This window comes from Enoplosus armatus, chromosome 19, assembly GCF_043641665.1.
Source record: "Enoplosus armatus isolate fEnoArm2 chromosome 19, fEnoArm2.hap1, whole genome shotgun sequence".
Lineage (NCBI taxonomy): Eukaryota > Metazoa > Chordata > Actinopteri > Centrarchiformes > Enoplosidae > Enoplosus > Enoplosus armatus.
In genome coordinates, this window is record NC_092198.1 from 10,046,895 (window position 1) to 10,068,609 (window position 21,715).

The following is a 21,715-nucleotide window of genomic DNA, read 5'->3' on the forward strand; positions in this document are numbered from 1 at the left end:
CTCTTTCCTCTGTGATCTGTCCGCCTCGGCTCAGAAGTGCCGCTTCAGATGCTGTGGTCCTCCCCTCAGATCGACAGAAAATGCGCACCGCTCTCCGGTGGTGTCGCCAACGCTGCGTAGCGCAAGATGCTCAGGAAGAGGAAAAGACGGAAGGGAATTTCCTTCTCTCGCTTGTCCCTTGTTTATTTATTTGGCCTATCTATAGGCCTGTGTCCATCTAGACTCTCCTCCCCCAGCGGGTGCTTGGACAGGGTTGGATGACACACGTCGCATCCCACGTCTCTTAAAGGGGAGTCGACATGGGGGGGGGGGTCACTGTACAGAGACTCTTATCACTATGCGCCAAAGGGTTAATATACGAGCGTGACCGTGGCTTATGTGCTGCTGCATGTAGGCTATGCATCACACAGGTTTGCACGCACAGCTTGCAGAGTGAGAGATGATGAAGGTGAAACATTTTCTGGTAGATGTAGGCAGACCCTCTAATTGCGTAAATATGCCACGGCATGTTTAGATCTGTGGTTATGGTCAGCTAAGGCACCCTATAGATACGTGTTATATTTGTGTCCACAATGCTGTTAAGGCAAGAAAAAGCAGAACAACATATTTGCGCTATTTGTGCCTAAAATGAATGCGTATTAATGCTTGTCTTGGATATATTTTTGTCTAAAGCAGAGATAGTCTAAAAGCATAAGCAGCCATTTATTTTTAAAGAACATACAGGTAACTAATAAAAGGGAAAAGCTAATTGCACATCGTAATTTGGCTTGGTTATGGTGTTTTTAAGGCGTCCCTGCATCAGAGAACTATAATAGGAGAACTTCATCCATGGAGACGCTGAGCGTACTTGCGTCACGTGACGTACATGCAACTGTACAGTAGCCACGTTGGGAGGGATGGTTGGCAGCAGTGAACTGTGACTGGACGGGAGATGGCAGACGGAAGTGACGGATCAGGAAGTGATTTAGGAGATATGGAAGTAGGTGGCGGGAGTTATGAAGCGTGGGATACAGTTAGGAAAAATAAACGCAGAAAGAAGCAAAAGGATAAATGGGATTAAATGTGATAGTCTCCCGGTTCTGGTCATATTTGAAGAAGAAAGACAGAAAAGATCTTTATTGTATATATGTGCTATGATGCGAGGCTGTGTGTTCCTGAGATTTGGACGTGGCGTGGCGGTGTGCAAGGGAAAGCAAAGGTGTGGCAGATGTGGAGACCATGAGTACGGCAAATGTGCAGAAGGGACAAAGGTAAAATGTTGCAACGGTGGAGGGGAACATATCTCAGTTTATTGTGGGTGTGAGGTCAGTAAGAGAGCGGCAGAGGTGCAGCGAGTCAAGGCTGCCCAAGGAATCAGTAATGCAGAGGCAGGAAAGAAGGTTTCAGGAGACAGACAGGTGTCAAGACAAAGTGACACAAGAAACACAGATAGAGGAAAATGTGATGGATGTGATACATTGAAGGAGGAAACTCTGATAGTCAGTAAAAATGATTTTGTCCTATTTATGGCAGGGATAGTAAGCTGTTTGGCACAGACAAAAGCTGAAATGAAAGGATCAAAATAATTATTAAATCAGGTGTAAGCACATGGAGTGTGATAAAACATACTACAGTACATCACTACCCTGTGGTGACTTAAGTCGGCACAAAGATTAGTTATGATAAGGGAAAGAAAATTCCTGGATGGAAATTGAGTACTGCTAACTGGGATGCTTTCCAAGAGATCAGTGCAAACAGATGTATGAAACTTCAAGTCAAAAACCAGGTGGATGTAAACATATTCAACAGTGAATTAGTTAATGAAATAATTCAGTCCGCTGAGGAAACAATCCCAAAGACTACAGGAGCTAGATGTACCAAGAATGTACCATGGTGGAATAGCGACTGTAACAAAGCCATAAAAGCCAGAAATAAAGCATTTAGGTAACTAAAATGTTTTGATCCAGTATAAAAGGGCCCAGGCAATAGTAAGGAGAACAATAAGAACACAAAAACTCACATTTTGGTGCGTGTGGTGCATGATCAGAAGGAATTATGAGCTACCAGTGATGAACAGTGGGGACAAAATGGCTGTCAACAACTTAGACAAGGCTGTTGGCACAAACATTTATGAAATTTCACAGTTCAGATAATCTTACAGAGGAGGCCAGGCAGTGTAGGAACAGAATCTTAATGGAGAACCTAAAAATATCAGAGAAAAGGTGATGTCAGATGATCCGTTGGACCTGCCTTTCAGTAGTATCTGTAGTCCGTTTTTATTCAGCATAATGATATTGATATAACATATTCTCAATTAAATATTCCTTATAATGTACAGGATGGAAATTAAGGGTATATCTACATCCTTCCTTTGGGTTCCTGCTCATGTTGGGATGGAGGGAAATGAGCAGGTGAATATTCTGGCCAAACAAACGCTCAGAATGAAGCATGTAGACCTACAAGTGCCATTAAGCACAGCCAAAGCTAAGACATTCATTAGGACATATGCACAATCAGTATGGCAAGAGTATTGGGATGACAATGAAACTGGAAGACATCTATATAACATACAAAGACATGTCGGTGCTGGGAGGATGGTGGGCTGGAAACAAAGGGAAGAAAATGCCATCACTCGCCTGAGAACAAAATGAGTAAACACCCAACAGGAAAACGCACACACTGTGGGCAACCAGAAACAGCTGAACATGTACTACTTCATTGAAGAAAACAACAGTCAAGGTGTACAATGACATTATTACATTTTTAAATGAAACTGGTTTAGTTAAAATAATCTAGAGGGTTTCTTTTGTTTGTTTTGTTTTTGTGCAATCTCTTGTTACACACTCCAGTCCAGTTGGTGGCGGTAATGAGCCTTTAAGCTGGTTTGCCAATCGCCAAAAAAAACTCCAAAGAAGAAGAAGAAAAAGAAGAAGAAGAAGAGAAATAGACACGTTGGCAACGAGCAGGAGCCGGAGAAACAGGAAGCGTTTCATTCACTATACTACCAGCCATTCATAAAACAAAACAGTAAGTGAATTTATAACAACTTAAAGCGCTTACAGCACCAGTTTGTGCTGCGTGACAGTCGGAGTTGATCGCGGTCACTCTCGGCAGTCCCCGATGTATATTTTGCTTTATTCCTGTGTGTTGTGTTCGGCCTCTGACAGTTTACAAACGACTTCTAAATATCTAATTATAAATAAGGTTAAGGAGGTGACTTTTAAAAATGATTCATAATTTTTATCCGTCCAAGGTATTCCTATAAAGATATAAAAAGGACATTGATGTGGACTGCTCTTTTTGTCAACTTGTTCCAGTCATCTATTTTGATCTTGTTCCCACTTTTACAATACATTCATTTCCCTATATATTGATTCTGAATTTTCCCTTTCCTATGAGAATGTGTTGTTTGCCTTTTTTTACTTACTACTCTTCTACTATATCAGTTTGATTTTATTACTTGCGAAATCACACATTCATGAATCTACATCTTCCAATCATAAACCATCTTTTAACATTTCATTTAACATTAATTCAAACAAAACATTACTTCAATCCTATATTCTAAAAATAGGAAAGCTGTTAAAACCTTGCATCTCTGTACCCTGTATAACACTTCTGTATGAGCTGATTTATGATTTCTGTCGGTGTTCTGATCCCCTGGCATTATCCGTTTGTGTGTGATCTGTATGTTCATCAAGCTGTTTGTTAATAAAATGTGAACAAAAAAAGAAAAAGTTGGTGTCATTCAGTTTTTATGATTCAGTTTATTGAGTTTATCTCTTTTGTGGGCGACAGACTGCTGCTGTTGCTGCGAACTTTGCCCTCTTCTTGTCCTTTGACAGTTTATATGGCAGTTTGATTGGTCCTGGCTTGTTTTCAGTGGGTGTGAAAAATGTTTTAATTCATCTGTATGTTTAAAAAAGCTTAATAGCTTAAGCCTATTACTATTTTCTATATAAAATAGTTCAAATTGTTAGTAGTATTAGTAGTGTAAAGTAATAATAAACCTCTAATATAATAATATAACTGACAGGTCATTCTGCTGCATAACAAGTGCTTTTATTTAGATTCTTTAAATACATTTTGTTTAATACTTCTGTACTGACTATACTTGTGTATTTTTACGTTGTTGTATTGATACTTTAACTGAAGTAATTAATACTTAATACTTCTTCCACCCCTGACTGGTCTGTTTGTTATGTCCTTATAATGTGTTCCAGTGATGGCCCAGTTTCAGGAAGTATCAAAGCAGTCCAGTCTGCACCCTAAGCCTGCAGGGTTGGTTTTGCAGTATGGCACCGCTGGTTTCAGGACCAACGCCAACCAACTGGACCACATCATGTTCAGGATGGGACTATTGGCCAGTCTCCGCTCCAAAAAGGCCAAAGCCACCATCGGAGTCATGGTCACCGCATCACACAACCCTGAGGTGAGAAAGGGATTCAGAAATATTAACGTCTCCTTGCATCTTGCCATAGATCTATGGTTTAGTTTGTGTTCTGTGTGGTTATTTTAGATTTTTAGTTTTATTTTGGCATTCACGGTTAATCTCAATTTTGACTCCTCAAAATTGTTTTCTTTCATATTGTTGAAAATTTGACAGGTCTCTCCTCCCTTTCATTTTATCTGATCCTATACATCATAATCACAACTCTCCCCTTCAATTTCTTCCTGTTTCTCTCTTTATATCTGCACTTGTGTAGGAGGACAACGGGGTGAAGCTGATTGACCCAATGGGGGAGATGGTGACACCGACATGGGAGGGCTACGCCACCCAGCTGGCCAACGCAGAGCAGGACGATTTGTTTACTGCTCTGAAGGACGTTATTGAGAAGGAGGCCATAAACATGAGCCAGGAGGCTAACGTGTTTGTGGGCCAAGACACCAGGTATATGATCTTAAGTGGTTTCTTGTTTGGATTTTATAGGTCATTCCCTCCAGGTAACAGTGCAGAAAACATGAACTTTCACCAGACTTTTTAGGGCTCTTAGTATTATTAAGTCTTACTGCGGCAGGAAATTATTTCACTCTATAAAAGAAGGTATAACAAAAGACTAAAAACACACATGTCTATAATTATAGAAGCAGCAGTCCCAGGCTTTCACAGGCAGTATTGGATGGCGTTTCTGCACTCGGTGGTCACAGAAAAGGTGTGGTTAATCAAACTTGTGTACCCTCATATTAAATGAATTTGTTCTCTTTTCACAGTTTGATTAATTTCTGTACTTTTTCCCTCTCGTCTTGCTCTTCTGACTCTCTCACCAGACTACGGTTTGGTGACCACACCACAGCTCCACTACATGGTTTGCTGTCAGAACACACAGGGTAAATATGGAGAAGCCACATTGGAAGGATACTATAACAAACTCTGCCAGGCTTTCCTTCAGCTCACGAAGAATGTAAGAAAACAGGGCGTGCCATGTGTTCTTGTGATTTCATTCATGCCCCTGTACATTCGGGTGTGTTTGCGTGGGTGTGTTTTTTGCAATATATCCATCCGTCCCGGAATCACCCATCCCCCCCCCCCCCCCCCCCCTCCCATCTTTTTCTCTCTGGTAGGCATCCAATTGTACAGATGACCAGAAGCACCTCTCTGTGGACGCTGCTAACGGTATTGGGGCTCTAAAGGTACGCGAGATGGAGAGTCACCTGAGGAAGGAGCTGCACATATCCCTGTTCAACGACGGCAGTAAAGGAAAGCTCAATCACCAGTGTGGGGCTGACTTTGTCAAAGTGCAGCAAAAACCTCCAACAGGTGCGACTGTGCTTTCTATACAGTACTTTTCAGTATTTTATATGTTTCAAAGAGCAAATATGATGCAGATGGAAATGATTTGTCTCAAAAGGAAAATACTTCTATGTACTTTCTATACTAAGGTTAGTATCATAAAACAGTAGATATATTGTTTGTTTCATATGAAACCATACATGCACTGTTTGACCTCAAGATGGAGACTGTTAATCAGCAAACTGCCAAATTAATGACTTAATTTTTGTTCTCAAACTGACAGCTGCCTTTACGATTTGATTTGGTTCTCTGTGTAAAGGCATTAAGATGAACCCTGGGGAGCGCGGCTGTTCCTTTGACGGTGACGCTGACCGAATAGTTTACTACTACGCTGACTCTGAGGGACAGTTTCACCTGCTGGATGGAGACAAAATCGCTACTCTCATCAGCACTTTCCTGAAAGAGTTGCTCACACAGGTATACCCTCAAATACAAACACACAAACCACAAACGGGCACATATACACAAACTCTTAGTGAATAGTTTTTGTTTCTGTTCATACAGGCTGGTCTAGACTTGAAGATAGCAGTGGTGCAAACAGCTTATGCTAACGGAAGCTCAACACAATATCTGGAGTACACTATGAAGGTGAGAGAACACAGGTGCGTTTCTTTTATTCCTTTTTATTATATGAACAAGTTCACACCTTTTCTTGTGATGCAGGTAACAGTGAGGTGTACTAAAACTGGAGTGAAGCACCTTCATCATGCAGCCCAGGAGTTTGATATTGGTGTGTACTTCGAGGCCAACGGTCATGGAACTGTGAGTAGATCAGACCACAGACAGATCGCATAAAGCCTGATCATCGCCAATATAGCACAATAATAAAAGCCGTGCTTTTCTGTGTCAGTGTTGTGTGATCACAGTGTGTTTGCTGGTCAGGTGTTGTTCAGTAAGGAAGCTGAAGAGAAGATCCAGCAGCTGGCCGAGAACCCCAGCGCCGACGACGAGAAGAAGAGAGCGGCTCTCCTGCTGCAAAACACTATCAACGTCATCAACCAGGTGGACACACACACTCACACTGAACCGTTAAAACCAGAACAGCATTATTATTACACTCACTCACAGAACTGATCTGTTTCTCTGTGCTTTTATCTTCCAAAGACTGTAGGTGATGCCATCTCTGACATGCTGCTGATCGAAGCCATATTAGCCATCAAGGGAATGACTGTCCAGCAGTGGGACGCCATCTACAGCGACCTGCCAAACAGGCAGCTCAAAGTCAAGGTGCTCATTCATTTATGTATGTAATGTGTAATATTTCTGATAGGTAGTTGTGTTTCTTTGCCCATCTCAAACATCAGGGGCTGCTGCAAAACTCTCCATCCTTCCAGCTTCATTGTGGTTTCTTGACTTGAGCAAGAAATCAGGCCTCTTTGTTTGATTTTGACCAGCATCCTGTCTTACCCAAACATGACATTCGTTATGAGTCCTGAAAAGACCTTTTTATACTCAATAAAAAGTACTTCAATTTGATGTACCTGTGACTGTAGTAACCCTAAACCTGGTAAGGTTTGCTTGCTCAAGAACACGTTCAAAGACTTCAGGAGAGCAGAGTTTTACTAACTTGTGTGCGCGTTCCTTTAAGTGTACATCTTTTTCCATCATTGCCACTTCCACACGAATATATTGTACATAAGCAGTTATCGACAGCTGTATCTGTGCTGGATTTTTTTTTTTCCTGTAGGTGTCGGACCGCAAACTGATAGACACAACAGATGCAGAGAGACGGGCGGTGAGCCCAGCGGGGCTGCAGGAGGCCATCGACAGTTTAGTGAAGCAGTACAGACAGGCCCGCTCCTTTGTGAGACCCTCCGGCACAGAGGACGTGGTGAGAGTTTACGCCGAGGCAGACACACAGGTGAGAATTTCTCCCGGTCCTCTTTTGCGACATTTTTTCTGGCCTTTGCTTTTATTATCTGATGCATACAGGTACTGTATTTGTGTTTTAGGAGAGTGCTGATGCCCTGGCACATGAAGTCAGCCTTGCAGTTTATCGTCTCGCTGGGGGAGTCGGGGGAGAACCCAAACCATTGCACTAGAAACACATACACACACATTGATCAATTAATCTGTGCTTTTTGAATGTAGTCAACAACATCATTTTCTTGTTAGTTGTAATTTATCAAAACTAGTTCTTTTCGTTGAGGTGCCACACTATTTTGTACTGTTAATTGCACTTGGTACTCCAGTTTCCTCTTTCTTTGTATTTATCTGTCATTGTGAAGATATGGGATTCACCGGGGGAGACGATGAAGGATTTTATACTACTAATGCTAGTCTTCACTTGTTATTGTATCTCAGGAAGGCTGCCATGTGCCTATAACTGATGGGTTTCTTTGTAATATAAATGAGCTACTTTACTAAATATATGTCCTAATTAACTAACAGTCATCTTTATACACTAATTAAGAAGGTTTTAATAACGATTTCTCATCCTACTAAATGGCATCTTTTTTTAACAGTTTCTGTGTGTCAATTCTTTGGTTTTTGGAACAGTGCAATCAGAACAATCACAAGTTTACATGAGGGGAGTTTAAGCAATTGTACTTTTTGTTGGAACGCCTTTGCTGCTTTGGCATAAATAAATGATGGAAAAGAGAAAAGTGTCAGTGTATTTTTCAGTGTTATGACTGATGACTCTTTTGATTCAAAACAAAACCACAACTACTATGATTGCTTGCTGTTTATTTAGTTCCTTTGAAAGACGTGTTCCCGACACACAGGAGGATTAAAAGCGCAGACAGGCAGTGTGAGGCTAACAGGGAGTTAGGAGCAGGCGGAGCAGAGTGACGGGACACAGTGTGTATCATTCTAAATAATAAACACATGCTGGGCATATGCTGCTTGAATTCTAGGATTTTCAAAGCATTGAAAACACCTGAATAACATGACATGAAACATTGGCGTACAGCATGTAGTTAACAAGGTCTATTCTTCTTCTGTGTCGTCCGCTGCTCCAGAAATGGTGATGGTGCGCTCCTGTGTGTCGCTCTCATAAGTGTCCTCATCTGTCTTAACTGTTCTGGGGGTAAAAGGGCAACAGGTGGAGAAATAAGACATTTTACTGTATCAGTTGAATATCAGTAAGAGAGTCTGAGAACAAAATACAAATGTTTTTGTAACCCTCTACCTAATGAGGACAGTCTTCCTCTCAGAGGTCTCAGTCGCCTGCTCCTCTAAGTTACCGTCTGTCTGGGTGTCTGATGAGGCCACCTCCACTCGGGCGGCTTCACCAGCACCTGGAGCTTTCTCAGCCCCGTTACCGGTCGTGTCACTGTGGGTTCCATCTAGCTTTGAAGTCTCTGCAGGGGCAGAGCTACCAGAGACTGAAGCTGAGGCAGCTCGCACGCTAGCACTGGAAGTGAGATGCAGGCCTCCTGTAAGGGACAGGTTCCCGACCATGGTGCTCAGACGGCTGTCTTCCCCCTCAATCAGCTTCCTGAGACACAAAGACACAAAGGTTCCTCCTTGCCGTTGTCCCATCTTATACTTTCTACTAAATGTGAAACAGTCAGGTTTACACTCTGTGGAAATGGCATGGTTATGTTTTGTTCACCTGTAGGTGGTGATCTCAATCTCCAGAGCCATCTTTACATTCAGCAGGTCCTGGTATTCTCGCAGCAGCAGAGCGATCTTCTCCTTGGTTACCTTGAGATCCAGCTTGATCGCCTCTATACGCTCCTGTTGCCATACAATTGTTTTAAGGAGTTTCCGGCAAGAGAATGACTACAATATCTCATATCATGTCAGTTACCTGTAAGTCCTCCTCCTTCTTCTTGTATTTTTCCGCCGCATCCCGAATCTGAGCCTCCAAATACTCATTCCTCGTCTTCATTGTGTCCAGTTCACGTTCCTTGTTGAGAATCTATACACACACACATAGCTAAGAAGTGGTAGTAATAGTAACCATAAACAAGAACAGAAAGTCATACTCACATCCCTCTTATAGCCTGTGATGTCCTCCCTCACACTTCGAATACTTTGAACGTGTTTGGTGGAGGCGTTGCTCAGGTCCTGAAACTTTGACCCATACCAAGTGTCCATTTCCTGAGGAAGAACAGATATTAACAGTGTTTCAATAGATCACCACAGCTTTGTATGGTGGTACAACAGTATTTCTTCCATGCTGTTTATAAGTCAAACCCAAGACATGCCAGTGTTTGTCACAGTTCCTTCATGTGGTTTAAGACTGGTGCATTAGATGAGTTGAAGTGACCATGACGTGGTTTCATCATTGCACCCTACCTGCAGGTTTTTGGCGGCAATGCTGTCATACTGAGACTGAATCTGTCTGAGAGCAGAGGAAAGGTCTGGGAGGCCAAAGTTCAGATCCACCTTGGAGGTTACTGAATAGATCTGCTGCATCAGCTCCTCAATTTCCTTTCAGTGGATCACAAACAAGCAGAGTTAGAAGAAGAGTAATACATGCAGCACTGAAACACTGCATGGTCTGTATCTCAAATTAAGTTTGAAAGACAGGTCTATGTTACTTCCTTAGATAATATAATTCAGGAATGTAAGAGATGATTTAATAAATACATGGAAACAGTAGCTGATCTGGTATATGGGTGAGTAATATGGAAACATTTATGTATGTTATTAAGGAAGCACCACAAGTTTGTGACAGCACTCCCCTTTAGCTTCCTGTGATCCTTCGCACCTTACTGATAATTGCCATGTTTACAGTCTTACTCACTCTATCCATCAGCAAGTTCTCGGTTTAAGTATAACCTGTCATAGCAATAATTATCAGCCCATTAAACCGTTAATGATAGAATGAATGGCATGCCAGCCAGCAGCCCCTGACTCGTGCACACAGGCTGCTGTGGATGGACAGACAAACATGCATTACCTCCTTGTGAACTCTCTGCAGGAAGGCCAGCTCAACCTCCAGGTGTTCCAGATGTTTCTCCAGTGCAATCCGTGCTGAGGTTGCTCTATCCACATCCTGAGACATTGAACATATGGTGAAGCCAATTCTGTTCTTAAGCATTCTCTTGACTTTCAGAAACTTGCTAAATTGGTAGTTGCAAAAAGCCTTTCCGCTGTTTCTTACCGGACGGAGAACCTCAATATCATGCTCCGTCTTTTTCCGGGCATCCACAGCCTCATCATATTTGGCCTTCAGCATGTCCAACTGGCCCAGCATCGCCTCCTTGGCTGCCAAAGACATATTCTGTACAGCCCAGAAATACAGTGATCAAACAGATATTAAATGGGAAAATGCAGCACTAAATGGGGTGAAAAGGAGCACCAATTTTACCACATTTTGAACCACATCTGGCTTCTATACAAGTCTCAACAAACCACAATCTTAGCATCAGGTCATGAGATATGACCTCCCTCACCCTCTGAACTCTCATCTGCTCTGCGACCTTCTTGAGATCCTTCAGCTGAGACTCGTACAGCTGCCTGAGGCCTGATGGCCTGACATGGCGGCTCTTCAGGGCCTCAATCTCAGCCTCCAGCAACTTGTTTTTTGACTCCAGGGTTCGAACCTATAAGAACAAATAGAGGAGACACAGACCTAGCTGATGATCACAAAAACAAAGGAGTTACAGTATATTGTTTTATGCATGTGTTGCTTTTGTTATATTGCTTCAGGGTTCAGATGGAAAAAGACAAAAAGAAGTCAGATTGCAATGTACAGATGTCAAGAAATGAAAATGATGATTTGTGTGGCATTAAAGGAGTGATACACAAGCAAATGTGTGTCTGTGTGTGTTTGGTCCTCTTGCCTTTTCAATATACACCGCCAGGCGGTCGTTGAGGGCTACCATCTCCTGCCTCTCATTGGTTCGAGTCATCATAAAGGCCTGGTTCTCTGCTGCAGCCGCATCCAAGTCCAGTTTTGGCCCGAGCCCCATGGACATACCAAAGCACAGCGCTCCCATACTCACACTGCTGTAGCCCGGACCAGAAAAGAGTTTCCAGTAGATGAATCATAGTTTGAATTGTATGGATAGTTTTTGAACAGGTGTAGTCTACATTCATATGCACACATGACAACACCGCCACCGGGCGGTATGGTGGCGCAGTGGTTAGCTGCGCCACCATAGGAGGTAAAGCTGGTTAGAGCGGGTTGGGGGTTCGATCCCCGGCTGACCGGGGATGTCGAAGTGTCCTTGAGCAAGACACTGAACCCTAAGTTGCTCCCGATGGAGACCAGCACCTTGCATGGCAGCTCGGTCGCCATTGGTGTGTGACTGTGTGAGTGAATGGGTGAATGAGACTTAGCTGTAAAGCGCTTTGGGAACCGTGAAGGTTGAAATGGAGATCATTACAACTTCTCAACTGCTCAGCTGAGATCATTGGGATCCATGTGCCTTACTCAAGGATGAGAGTTCATTTAACTGAACAGTCTCTGATATAAACCACCTACATCTACACCCATTCAATGCTTATTATACACTCACACTGTATGAATGAATGAATGGGATTTATCTCATTAAAGCTGCATTGGGAGCATGGAAACATCAGATCATAAATTCAGTGATTTAGAGATAAGTATTTAATTTTGCTGCACACCACGTGAATGGGAGCAGGTGACTCACCTGGTCATGCGAGCCTTGTTGGAGATGGCCCTGCGCCCCATTGTCCCACTACTCCGGGTGAAGCTGGCCGACCGGTGGCGGGTCTCCCTGCGGGTGGGAGAGGGACTGGACACTCGGAGCTGATAGGCAGGAGGGGCGGCCAAGGTGCCCTCGAAATGCCGGCGGTATGAAGACATCCTCTCTGGACTGCGGCTCATGTTGACGCTCGTGTAACTTCTGCAACTTCGACTGGAGACTGGGGACTAGTCACTCACACCGTTTGGTCTGTAGTGGGATCTTTATACCCTCAGCCCTTCCCTAAACACCACAGAGGAATGTTGAACCTTCCCAACCCAAGGGTGAATGTCCCTACAAACATTTATCAAGATTGCGTCAATTTACTTATTAAAGGCGGTTGAAAGAATCTTAATTGTATAATGATGAAGTCCTCTGTTGACTTACCTGTATAGGCTAATTTAATCGAATGTGTGTAGCCACATAAACTGAACTTATCCTACTACTGTACATTTATTCATAATTTTGCGTTAGGTGTTTTCCTCATAGTGTGTTTAATGTAGTAGCGCATCCATCAATCCACACACCCACCCACCCATTCATCCATTCCTCCATCCACTCCATCTATGATCTTAATTTTTTCCCAATAGAAATAATGAAAAAGTGTATTGTGAATAAGCAAACAGCCAGAAATGCTTTTATGGTTGCTTCTTTTAAAAATTCAACCTTTCTGTTGAAGTTTTAAAGGCGGAACAAAAATGCGGAACCATGTATTCAGTTCTCTATCCTTCCCCGGAAGGTTTTTCATGTGACTCCAGTGTCTAAGGGCTGTGTTGTCCACTTGTGTGTAGGAAAGTAATATCAATTTAAAGTGTGCTTCTCTACCTCATCTGCTACGACATGGCGGGAAACTTCTGGCAAAGTTCTCATTAGTAAGTTTTTATTAACATTTTGACGTGTTACGTCTTTTTTTTGTTAATCACCGTCTGTGTTTTGAGGCCTAGCTGTGCGGCTACATCGTACGGCAAAGCTAACAGTTGCTCCTGAACTAACTTACTGCTGCAATATAAAATGGCTGTTTAAATAAAGACAGAAATAAAACCTATTAAAGATAAAGGCTGGGGTAAAAAAGAATTAGTCTAGCTTCCTTTTATATATTTTTTGTTTTGTGACAGCAATATAGATGGCTAACACAGTGGTCTACGTTGATACTGTTGTGCTACCCGCTAGCTTGGTTGGCAACAGTTTGACTAACCAGTATATGAAATATTATGTTTTATTTTGTCCACCAAAGTCTGCAGTGGGTTCTGGACAAGCAGGACCTGATGAAAGAGCGACAGAAGGATCTGAAGTTTCTTTCAGAGGAGGAGTACTGGAAGCTGCAGATTTTCTTTGCAAATGGTATTTGTTAATTTTGTGTGAAGATGGATGTTCCGAGATCTGAATCATTTGCAACAACGTTACTTGTTGACTTCTTGTTCTTAGATGACGTTAAATAACACAGCATCATATACAGTTGTGTTCAAAATAATAGCAGTGTGATTAAAAAGGTGAGTAAACGTCAAAATCCCTCAAATAAATTGTATTTTAATGAACACAAATGCATTGGGGACACAGCACTTTCTATTTCAAAGCAAGAAAATTGGAAAAAGTAATTGAATTTGATAATATTTTACAGAAAGTCAAGAAATATAATGTTCAAAAAAATAGCAGTGTTGACATCTGTCTTTACAAACTCGAATGTACTGTATAAACTAAGAAATGCTTTAAGATTCAACTTTCCTGAGAATCATAAACTAATATTTAGTTGCATAACCACGGTTTCTGATAACTGCTTCACATCTGTGGTGCATGGAGTCGACCAACTTCTGGCACCGGTCAACAGGTATTGCAGCCCAGGACAATTGTACTACGTTCCACAATTCCTCTGAATTTCTTGGTTTTGCCTCATGAACAGCATTTTTCATGTCAGCCCACAAGTTTTCTATGGGATTAAGGTCCAGGGATTGTGCTGGCCACTCCATTACTTGAATGCGGTTTGTCTGGAACCATGATTTTGCTCGCTTGCTGGTGTGTTTGGGGTCATTGTCTTGTTGAAACACCCATTTCAAGGGCATTTCCTCTTCAGCATACGGCAACATGACTTCTTCCAGTATTCTGATGTACTCAAACTGATCCATGATCCCTGGTATGCGATAAATAGGACCAACACCATAGTACGAGAAACATCCCCATATCATGATGCTTGCACCACCATGCTTCACCGTCTTCACTGTGTACTGTGGCTTGAATTCAGTGTTTGCAGGACGTCTGACAAACTGTCTGTGGCCCTTAGACCCAAAAAGAACAATCTTACTCTCATCAGTCCACAAAATATTATGCCATTTCTTTTTAGGCGAGTCATTGTGTTCTTTGGCAAATTGTAACCGCTTCAGCACGTCTTTTTTTCAACAATGGGACTTTGCGGGGGCTTCTTGCTGGTAGCTTGGCTTCACATAGACGTCGTCTGAGCCTTTGCCATTCTGGTTATTCTCCGATCCATTTGAATAGTCGTTTTTCTTTTTCTTCCTCGCCTTTCTGGTTTTGGCTGCCATTTTAAAGCGTTTGATATCATTTTAGCTGAACAGCCTATCATTTTCTGCACTTCTTTATAGGTTTTCTTTGATTAATTCCTTAATCAAAGAACGCTCTTCTTCTGAACAGTGTCTTGAACGACCCATTTTACTCTGTTTTTCAAGGACAAATGCACAGCCAGCATATGCAGCGTCAGTTGCCTTGATCCTTAAATGAGGGCCACCTGTTTAGCACCTGTTTTTTTCACATTATCAATGACCTCACTTATTGAACTCAGCACTGCTATTTTTTTGAACACGCCCCTTTCAGTTAATGATTCAGTTTCACAGAATCAGCAGCATGCACGCCATGCCTGTTGGGTCTGTTGGTTTTCTATACCTTTACTAAACCTTCTAGAAACTTACTTGCAGTGTAGAAGTTGAAATTTTAACAAAAACAGTGATTTATCTTGCTAGTGATGTGGGACTGCTATTATTTTGAACACAACTGTACATGCTACTAATACAGCCTATGTTAGCTTGTATTTTCTACTTTCTATATATGAATATTCTGTTTGTCTTTCTGACAATTCTGTGTACTTATTATTCACAACAAGTACTTTTAATTAGATAATGAAGTCAAGCTATTTTACTACATATTTAGTGTTTAATTCTTGTCTCTTTCAGTGATCCAGGCTTTGGGAGAACACCTGAAGTTGCGGCAGCAGGTCATTGCAACTGCAACTGTCTACTTCAAACGCTTCTATGCCAGGTAAGGAAGGTATCAGTGTGATACTGATGAAGTGGTATTAGAATACATTTCATTTGGGACTTTGGTTGTAATGTAATGTACTTTTTAAAACTTAAATGTTGTTCTGCCTAAATCCTACTCGTCCAAAGCTGTTAAATCTTCATCTCCTCTTGTTTGCAGGTATTCCTTGAAAAGTATAGATCCGGTGCTCATGGCTCCTACCTGTGTTTTCCTGGCTTCTAAAGTTGAGGTATGGAAATGTCTGTGGTGACAGTAAGACCAGGATTTTGCACTAGCATATTTTCAGCATCTCAACTCATGGTTAATGATGAGCAAAATACGCTGCCTCATGTTTCCATTTCTTTTACATCTTTGGAAGAGGCTGTTTTCAGGGGTGGTTGTGGTTTGGATGTTGTTTTAATAGATGGTGACTCACTGCCCTGCTCCTCATCCAGGTCCCCCAGTAGCTCCTGTTGTATCTGTGCTGTATTTATCTGATCTGAGCTCAGGCATTGATATCCTTTCAGGAATTTGGAGTAGTGTCCAATACCAGGCTGATCTCTGCTGCAACATCTGTGTGTAAGTCAACACACTGAGTAACATATTACCTAAACTTGAAATAGTACAAATCTCTCAAATTGTGTGTCTTCTGCAGTGGAGGCAGTATAATCATGTTTTGTTTTTCTCAAACAGTGAAAACAAGGTTTTCCTACGCCTTTCCAAAGGAGTTCCCTTACAGAATGAATCATGTAAGTGAAATGTCTATGTAAGAACTTATATTTTAGGCATTTAATGCTGCTATCCAGAGCGACTTACACAAATGCAACATGAAACTAGCATTAATAATGTTCATTAAACTGTAAATGCAGCAACATAATGAAGATAGATAAAGCCATAGTCCAGCCAGCAGGTAATAACACAAGGACAAAGACAAGGGCCCAGTTAGAGTGTTCAAATGTGTGTTTGTGTTTAAGCGCGTGACACTAACAAAGTTTGACTAAGAGTCAGACTTGAAAGTAGGGCTTGAGGTCGGGGGCAAAGCAGAGTTGAAAGAGCTGTAATTCAGCTTGAGACTGAAAAGAGATGACCTGTATTTCAAACTAAAGAGTAAAACAAAGTCACCAGTTTAAACCACTCAAATAACCATTTGCTGGTTGATCACCTACCTCATGAATCAACCACCTAATTGTTTTGCTGCTTCCTCTGCAAAGTTATTTATGCACTGCCTTGCTACATTACAGCATACCACGGACCCCTTACACTGTATCACAGTGTTGCCATGTCAGTGTCTACCGATACGTGAGATTCCACAGCTAATGTTCGCAAACCTCCGATAAAAATCTTGCTGCTGTGGGAGATGGCTTTGGCCGTGCACGCATTTGTTCTGCGCAGCATTTCTCACTGTGGTGTCAAGTGGTGCGCACCGCCAGTATTTTATTTATCTCCACCGAGTTGCCAGGACGTCACCAGGGCTGTTCTGACACGCTGCCTGTCCGGAGAGCTGTGTAAACTATTATTTATAGTGAGCCACCATGGAGTGATAAAAGGAGGGAGTGGTTCACACAGCAGAGAATGAGTTAGCGGGGTGCTGCAACTCCTAAATGTAATTTTTCAAGTTCAATTTGCAGGCGTAGTAATAGTGATGGTGGCGCGGGGACAATATAATAATAGTGTCCGTAGTGTTTATTTTAAAGGATCAATTACTATCTCCTGATAGTCATGCTCCTCAACAAACACTTGTCATAAGAGGAAGGCAATAAAATGTTTGTGTTCAACATTTGTGAGAATCTTGTTCAGAAGTGTTTATCGTTATCCCTTCATCTGACACTGGAAGAAGTAATTATAAGCAAAATATAGATTTCAGATTTCTAGGTATAGATATTTGATATAATAGGATTCTGTTAGGGAGTGCCACTTCACATAAATAACTACCCGAAGAGATATTCTATTTGATTCTAAAGAATTATTTTCACCCTGACAATTTTTGCACTTTTCTTTGAAGTTTTCTTTCAAACACTGGTCTGATATGTTGACTACATTTATGCCTTTACAGATATTAGAATGTGAGTTCTACCTTCTGGAGTTGATGGTGAGTGTAGAGAGCTTTATATCATTGCTATTGTACAGTAGGCTGTGTTTTGCTTGATTGATTGCTTATTGTTGATATAATCCATTTTTCAGGACTGCTGCCTGATAGTGTACCACCCCTACAGACCACTGTTGCAGTACGTGCAGGACATGGGACAGGAGGACATGCTGCTGCCCCTGGCTTGGTATGATTACTGTCTGTGTACATTAATTGGTGTCTTTTGTGTCAAGAAATGATCTGGTAAAATGACGGATTAATATAATAGATTCAGCTGTTGTTGGTAGACTTACTCAGTGTCTCTATCTGTACCAGGCGAATAGTGAATGACACATACAGGACAGATCTGTGTCTGCTCTACCCTCCCTTCATGATTGCCTTGGGTAAGATTTGTCCCTATGCCTTTCTCATTGCAGTTGCTTAACGTAGTTACCGACTTAAAATAAGATTTATTAGATGCAACATGATCAGTTTTTCTTCTTTTTCATCCCGCAGCCTGTCTGCATGTCGCCTGTGTGGTACAGCAGAAAGATGCCAGGCAGTGGTTTTCAGAGCTCTCTGTTGACATGGACAAAGTAAGAACGACCTCATTCTCATTTTGAAATGTTTTGGTGTTGGAGAATCTGAACTAATTAAGGTTGAGACACATCCACATGTATCCTTGACGCATATAGAAACTTTTCCGATAATTTGTTTTGGTGAAGAGAAATAAACCCCTAGAATCAAAAACGTTGAACGTTAAGAGAAAATAGTAATGTAGTAATTAAAGTAGTGCAGAGAAAACTCCAGTATTCTCTCTTTTTAAAGTTACAGTATGCAACCTCTCACATTTAAGGGAGCACAGTGCAGTATTCGTCATCTCCTAGTTCCCCAGCTGGTCTCTTCACACCATAAAGTGCTTCTCATCTTCATGGGTTGTCAAGCTGCTTCTAGCCTGAGCTAACCGGTATCCCTAAGGTCACCATCATTGATGAATGCAGGCAGTCTGTGATTTTGAAAAAGAGGTGATATTCATCTCTGTTTTTAGCGGGGTAGCCCATTAAGCTTCACTTCTCTGTGTTACAACATTTTGGCACGCCTTCCTGACTGCATGTTCTGGCCACAGTCTGGATTACCGCCATTTGTGTGTCTGCAAAGGCCCAGAAATCACACAAAAATAGATAAAATGCCAGATTCAAAGAAGATTTAGGCATTTAACATCGTAGACTGTATAATATGTCCACTTCATGCATAAATATTTTAACATGAACACAAACATGTAATGGTTGAAATCTAAGAACATTGTGTTCGATCCACAAAAGCCATCTGACTTTGGTTCACTGTTGAATTAAAGTAATAATGAAATGATTCTGCCATGTTAACTTGCGTTTGTCCATCTGAAGGGGCGTGGTACAATAGGATGATTTTGTAGGCTCAGTGTGAACTATAGCATGGCTTTGTGACTTTTAGATCTACTACAGTGGCTGTTTTTGTAAACATTATTGTACAAAATATACAGGAAGAGAACTCGTTTTACTTTTTGACCATTTCTACGTAATTTTTCTGTTGTGCAGCTGTGGATTAACACAAGTTAAATTCTGTTTCTTTGTGCGTTTTCTGTCAAGATCCTGGAGATTATCCGAGTCATTCTGAAGCTCTACGACCAGTGGAAAAACTTTGATGACCGAAAGGAGATCGCTGCCGTGCTAAACAAAATGCCAAAGCCCAAACCTCCTCCTAACAGGTAAATCTTACGTGGTGTTGTGTGTCAAGTAAAATATACAGTAAATAAAGTGTAGTAAATACTTTGAACCATAAAAACCTTGTTGTAGGGAAATCATGTAGTCAGGAAAGGACTTGAGTGGATTTTAAGGAACAGCTAAATGAATCTCATGAGAAAGGCATATTGTATACAGCGCTGTCCTATTGTACTATCATGTGTTGTACTTGCCGTTCAATAAGTTTTTAAGACACAAATAAAAGTGTCTTTTAGCACTTTCAAACCAGACACCTTGTAATGAATCTCAATGTGTTCCTCTGTGTTGTCTACAGTGAGAGTGACCAGAGCTCCAATGGGAACCAAAGCAACTCCTACAGCCAGTCTTAGCGTGGCGTCTGTATTTCCATGGGTACCCATAATGTTGATGTAGAGAGGGGTGGGTCTTTTTTCAAATGTCACACAGCACGATCTTTGTGGTGCCGACAAAGACGTCCCTTCATCTGTGGTGGACACTCTTGAGAGCCATGCCTTCACTTTCCCCGCGTCTGATCTTTCATGGGTTTATGGATCGAGAGAGCAGCCACTGAAATGCCTGCAGTGAAGAGCCGATCAGTGATAACGGTTTTATCGTCTCCATGAGGCCCTCTACTCTGCTCCAGACTTGAAATGAACTAAAACTGAGGAACATTTGGGAGGAAGGGGGGGGGGTCTGGGAATGTGGGGACAAACTGATAGAACAGATGTGATGTTAATAGAAACTTGTTTTAATGTCATTGTGATGATCCTGACATCCTTGAACAGCCCAGAGGAGCGAGTCCTTTCATGTGGAGCTCCGTGGGATTCGAGAAAACTTGATCACAAGTACTGTGTATGTGTGTGTGTCTTTCTGCGTGTGTGTGTGTGTACAACATGTGTGCGGCCAGTCTGGGTGGGTTTTCATTCCTCAGGGACGATTGTAGTCTTCTCTGTAAAAACTATTTGATCCTGTGCTGTTAGAGAGTGGATCTAAGTGGATATCACCTGTGCAACTGTGATGTGATTGGATGACCCTGCCCTACGAGGTCTGTGCTGGTTGATCATGAACCTTGGCAGGAATAAATCCCAAGAGAGGCTCCTCTTTATGGTAGAAATTAACTTGGACTACAATAATTTACTGTTTTGAATCATGACAACTCCATCTCCTCCCTCCCTTTTTGTAAATAGCCTTATAAATTGATTCATTTATTTTCTCTTTCATGTTTTTGCTTGATTAAGGAAACTTAAATGGAAATCATGCGTTTGTTTCACTTCATACTTGTGCTTCAGATCAAAGTGCCCCTGTTTGTTTCACTGTCATGATTCTGTTTGCCTGCTGCAAAGCTTATTCTTCATTTTATTGTCATGTTTTCATTTATTCTGCTTTAGTTGTAGAATAATGAATTGTCTAAAGCTGTTTTTTCTGTAAAACTTTTGTTTTTAATTTGTCAAGGAAAGGCTTTTTTTGGAGTAAACACAAATTACACTTGTTCTAGATTTCTCTGCAAAGTTTTGGTTGTCCATTCTTCTTTTTAATCAACCTTCTGCCATCTACTTAATCACTGAATTGTGGTATTATATGGTGTGCATATACCTGTAGATGTCTCATATATTTTTGTGACGTATTACAGTGGGATCTGTGTGTGGCTGCACTCACAACAAGGTGCTTGAAAGCTTTACAAAATAAAAGCTGCTGGTTACAGAAAAAAACCTTCCATACAAGAACATTGTCCCATTCAGGCGCACTGTAACATTTGTTTTTATGGGTGGGTTTGATTGCATTGCTTGGATGCATCTTCTGCTGTGGCTTCCTGTACAACTGACAAGGTACAAAAACATCCTGTTAAAGGTCACTTGTACATCACTTTCTCATACTGAGTGAATGAGACGGAAAAGCAACTGAGGCAAGTTGGATGCGACCATGTTCTTTGCCTTGTGGTGTTTTCCTCCCCTTCAGCAGGCTCCATCTGTTCACATGACTGTTAATATGAATGGGTGTGAAAATAAAAGGGCTTCACCCCAGTAAAATATCCTTACTAGTTCTGGTAAGAACATTTCCCAAAATTGTTTTATTACTTGAAAGTCCGTTTATCTTTTTGGAAGATCATAAAATAAAATGTATAGTATGCAAAACAAAGTGGTTCACTGCTATTATTCAAGCTGTTACGTCATGTTCACATAGTATGTAATGGACGTCCAGCATGTTACAAAAGTCATATTCAGTCCCTTCACCTAACTTCAATGTCACTTCAAAACAACGGCTGTGGTAGGACCCCTAGTGGCAGATACAA

The 21,715-nt window shown here is 41.5% G+C and overlaps 3 protein-coding genes across 3 annotated transcripts; 2 read left to right on the forward strand and 1 right to left on the reverse strand.

Moving 5' to 3' along the window:
• Positions 1-4,685: 4,685 nt before the first annotated feature.
• Positions 4,686-8,370, forward strand: pgm3 (phosphoglucomutase 3). Its single transcript, XM_070926021.1, has 11 exons — positions 4,686-4,870; positions 5,065-5,132; positions 5,248-5,381; positions 5,542-5,737; positions 6,030-6,187; positions 6,275-6,358; positions 6,434-6,532; positions 6,653-6,772; positions 6,875-6,997; positions 7,458-7,631; positions 7,723-8,370. Exons 1-11 carry the CDS (start codon positions 4,716-4,718, stop codon positions 7,810-7,812), a joined length of 1,401 nt encoding a protein of 466 aa, XP_070782122.1. The 5' UTR covers positions 4,686-4,715; the 3' UTR covers positions 7,813-8,370.
• A 331-nt stretch (positions 8,371-8,701) lies between these two features.
• ngs (notochord granular surface) lies at positions 8,702-12,524 on the reverse strand. Its single transcript, XM_070926261.1, has 11 exons — positions 12,328-12,524; positions 11,512-11,677; positions 11,122-11,271; positions 10,830-10,949; positions 10,626-10,721; positions 10,019-10,153; positions 9,710-9,820; positions 9,528-9,638; positions 9,330-9,454; positions 8,904-9,212; positions 8,702-8,795 (listed from the first exon to the last, which is right to left on the reverse strand). The coding sequence occupies exons 1-11, from the start codon at positions 12,522-12,524 to the stop codon at positions 8,702-8,704; spliced, it is 1,614 nt and encodes a 537-aa protein (XP_070782362.1).
• A 612-nt stretch (positions 12,525-13,136) lies between these two features.
• ccnc (cyclin C) lies at positions 13,137-19,996 on the forward strand. The gene is made up of 12 exons (XM_070925908.1): positions 13,137-13,253; positions 13,616-13,722; positions 15,561-15,645; positions 15,805-15,874; positions 16,152-16,203; positions 16,318-16,373; positions 17,678-17,713; positions 17,806-17,897; positions 18,026-18,093; positions 18,206-18,285; positions 19,315-19,433; positions 19,742-19,996. Exons 1-12 carry the CDS (start codon positions 13,222-13,224, stop codon positions 19,794-19,796), a joined length of 852 nt encoding a protein of 283 aa, XP_070782009.1. The 5' UTR covers positions 13,137-13,221; the 3' UTR covers positions 19,797-19,996.
• Positions 19,997-21,715: the final 1,719 nt, after the last annotated feature.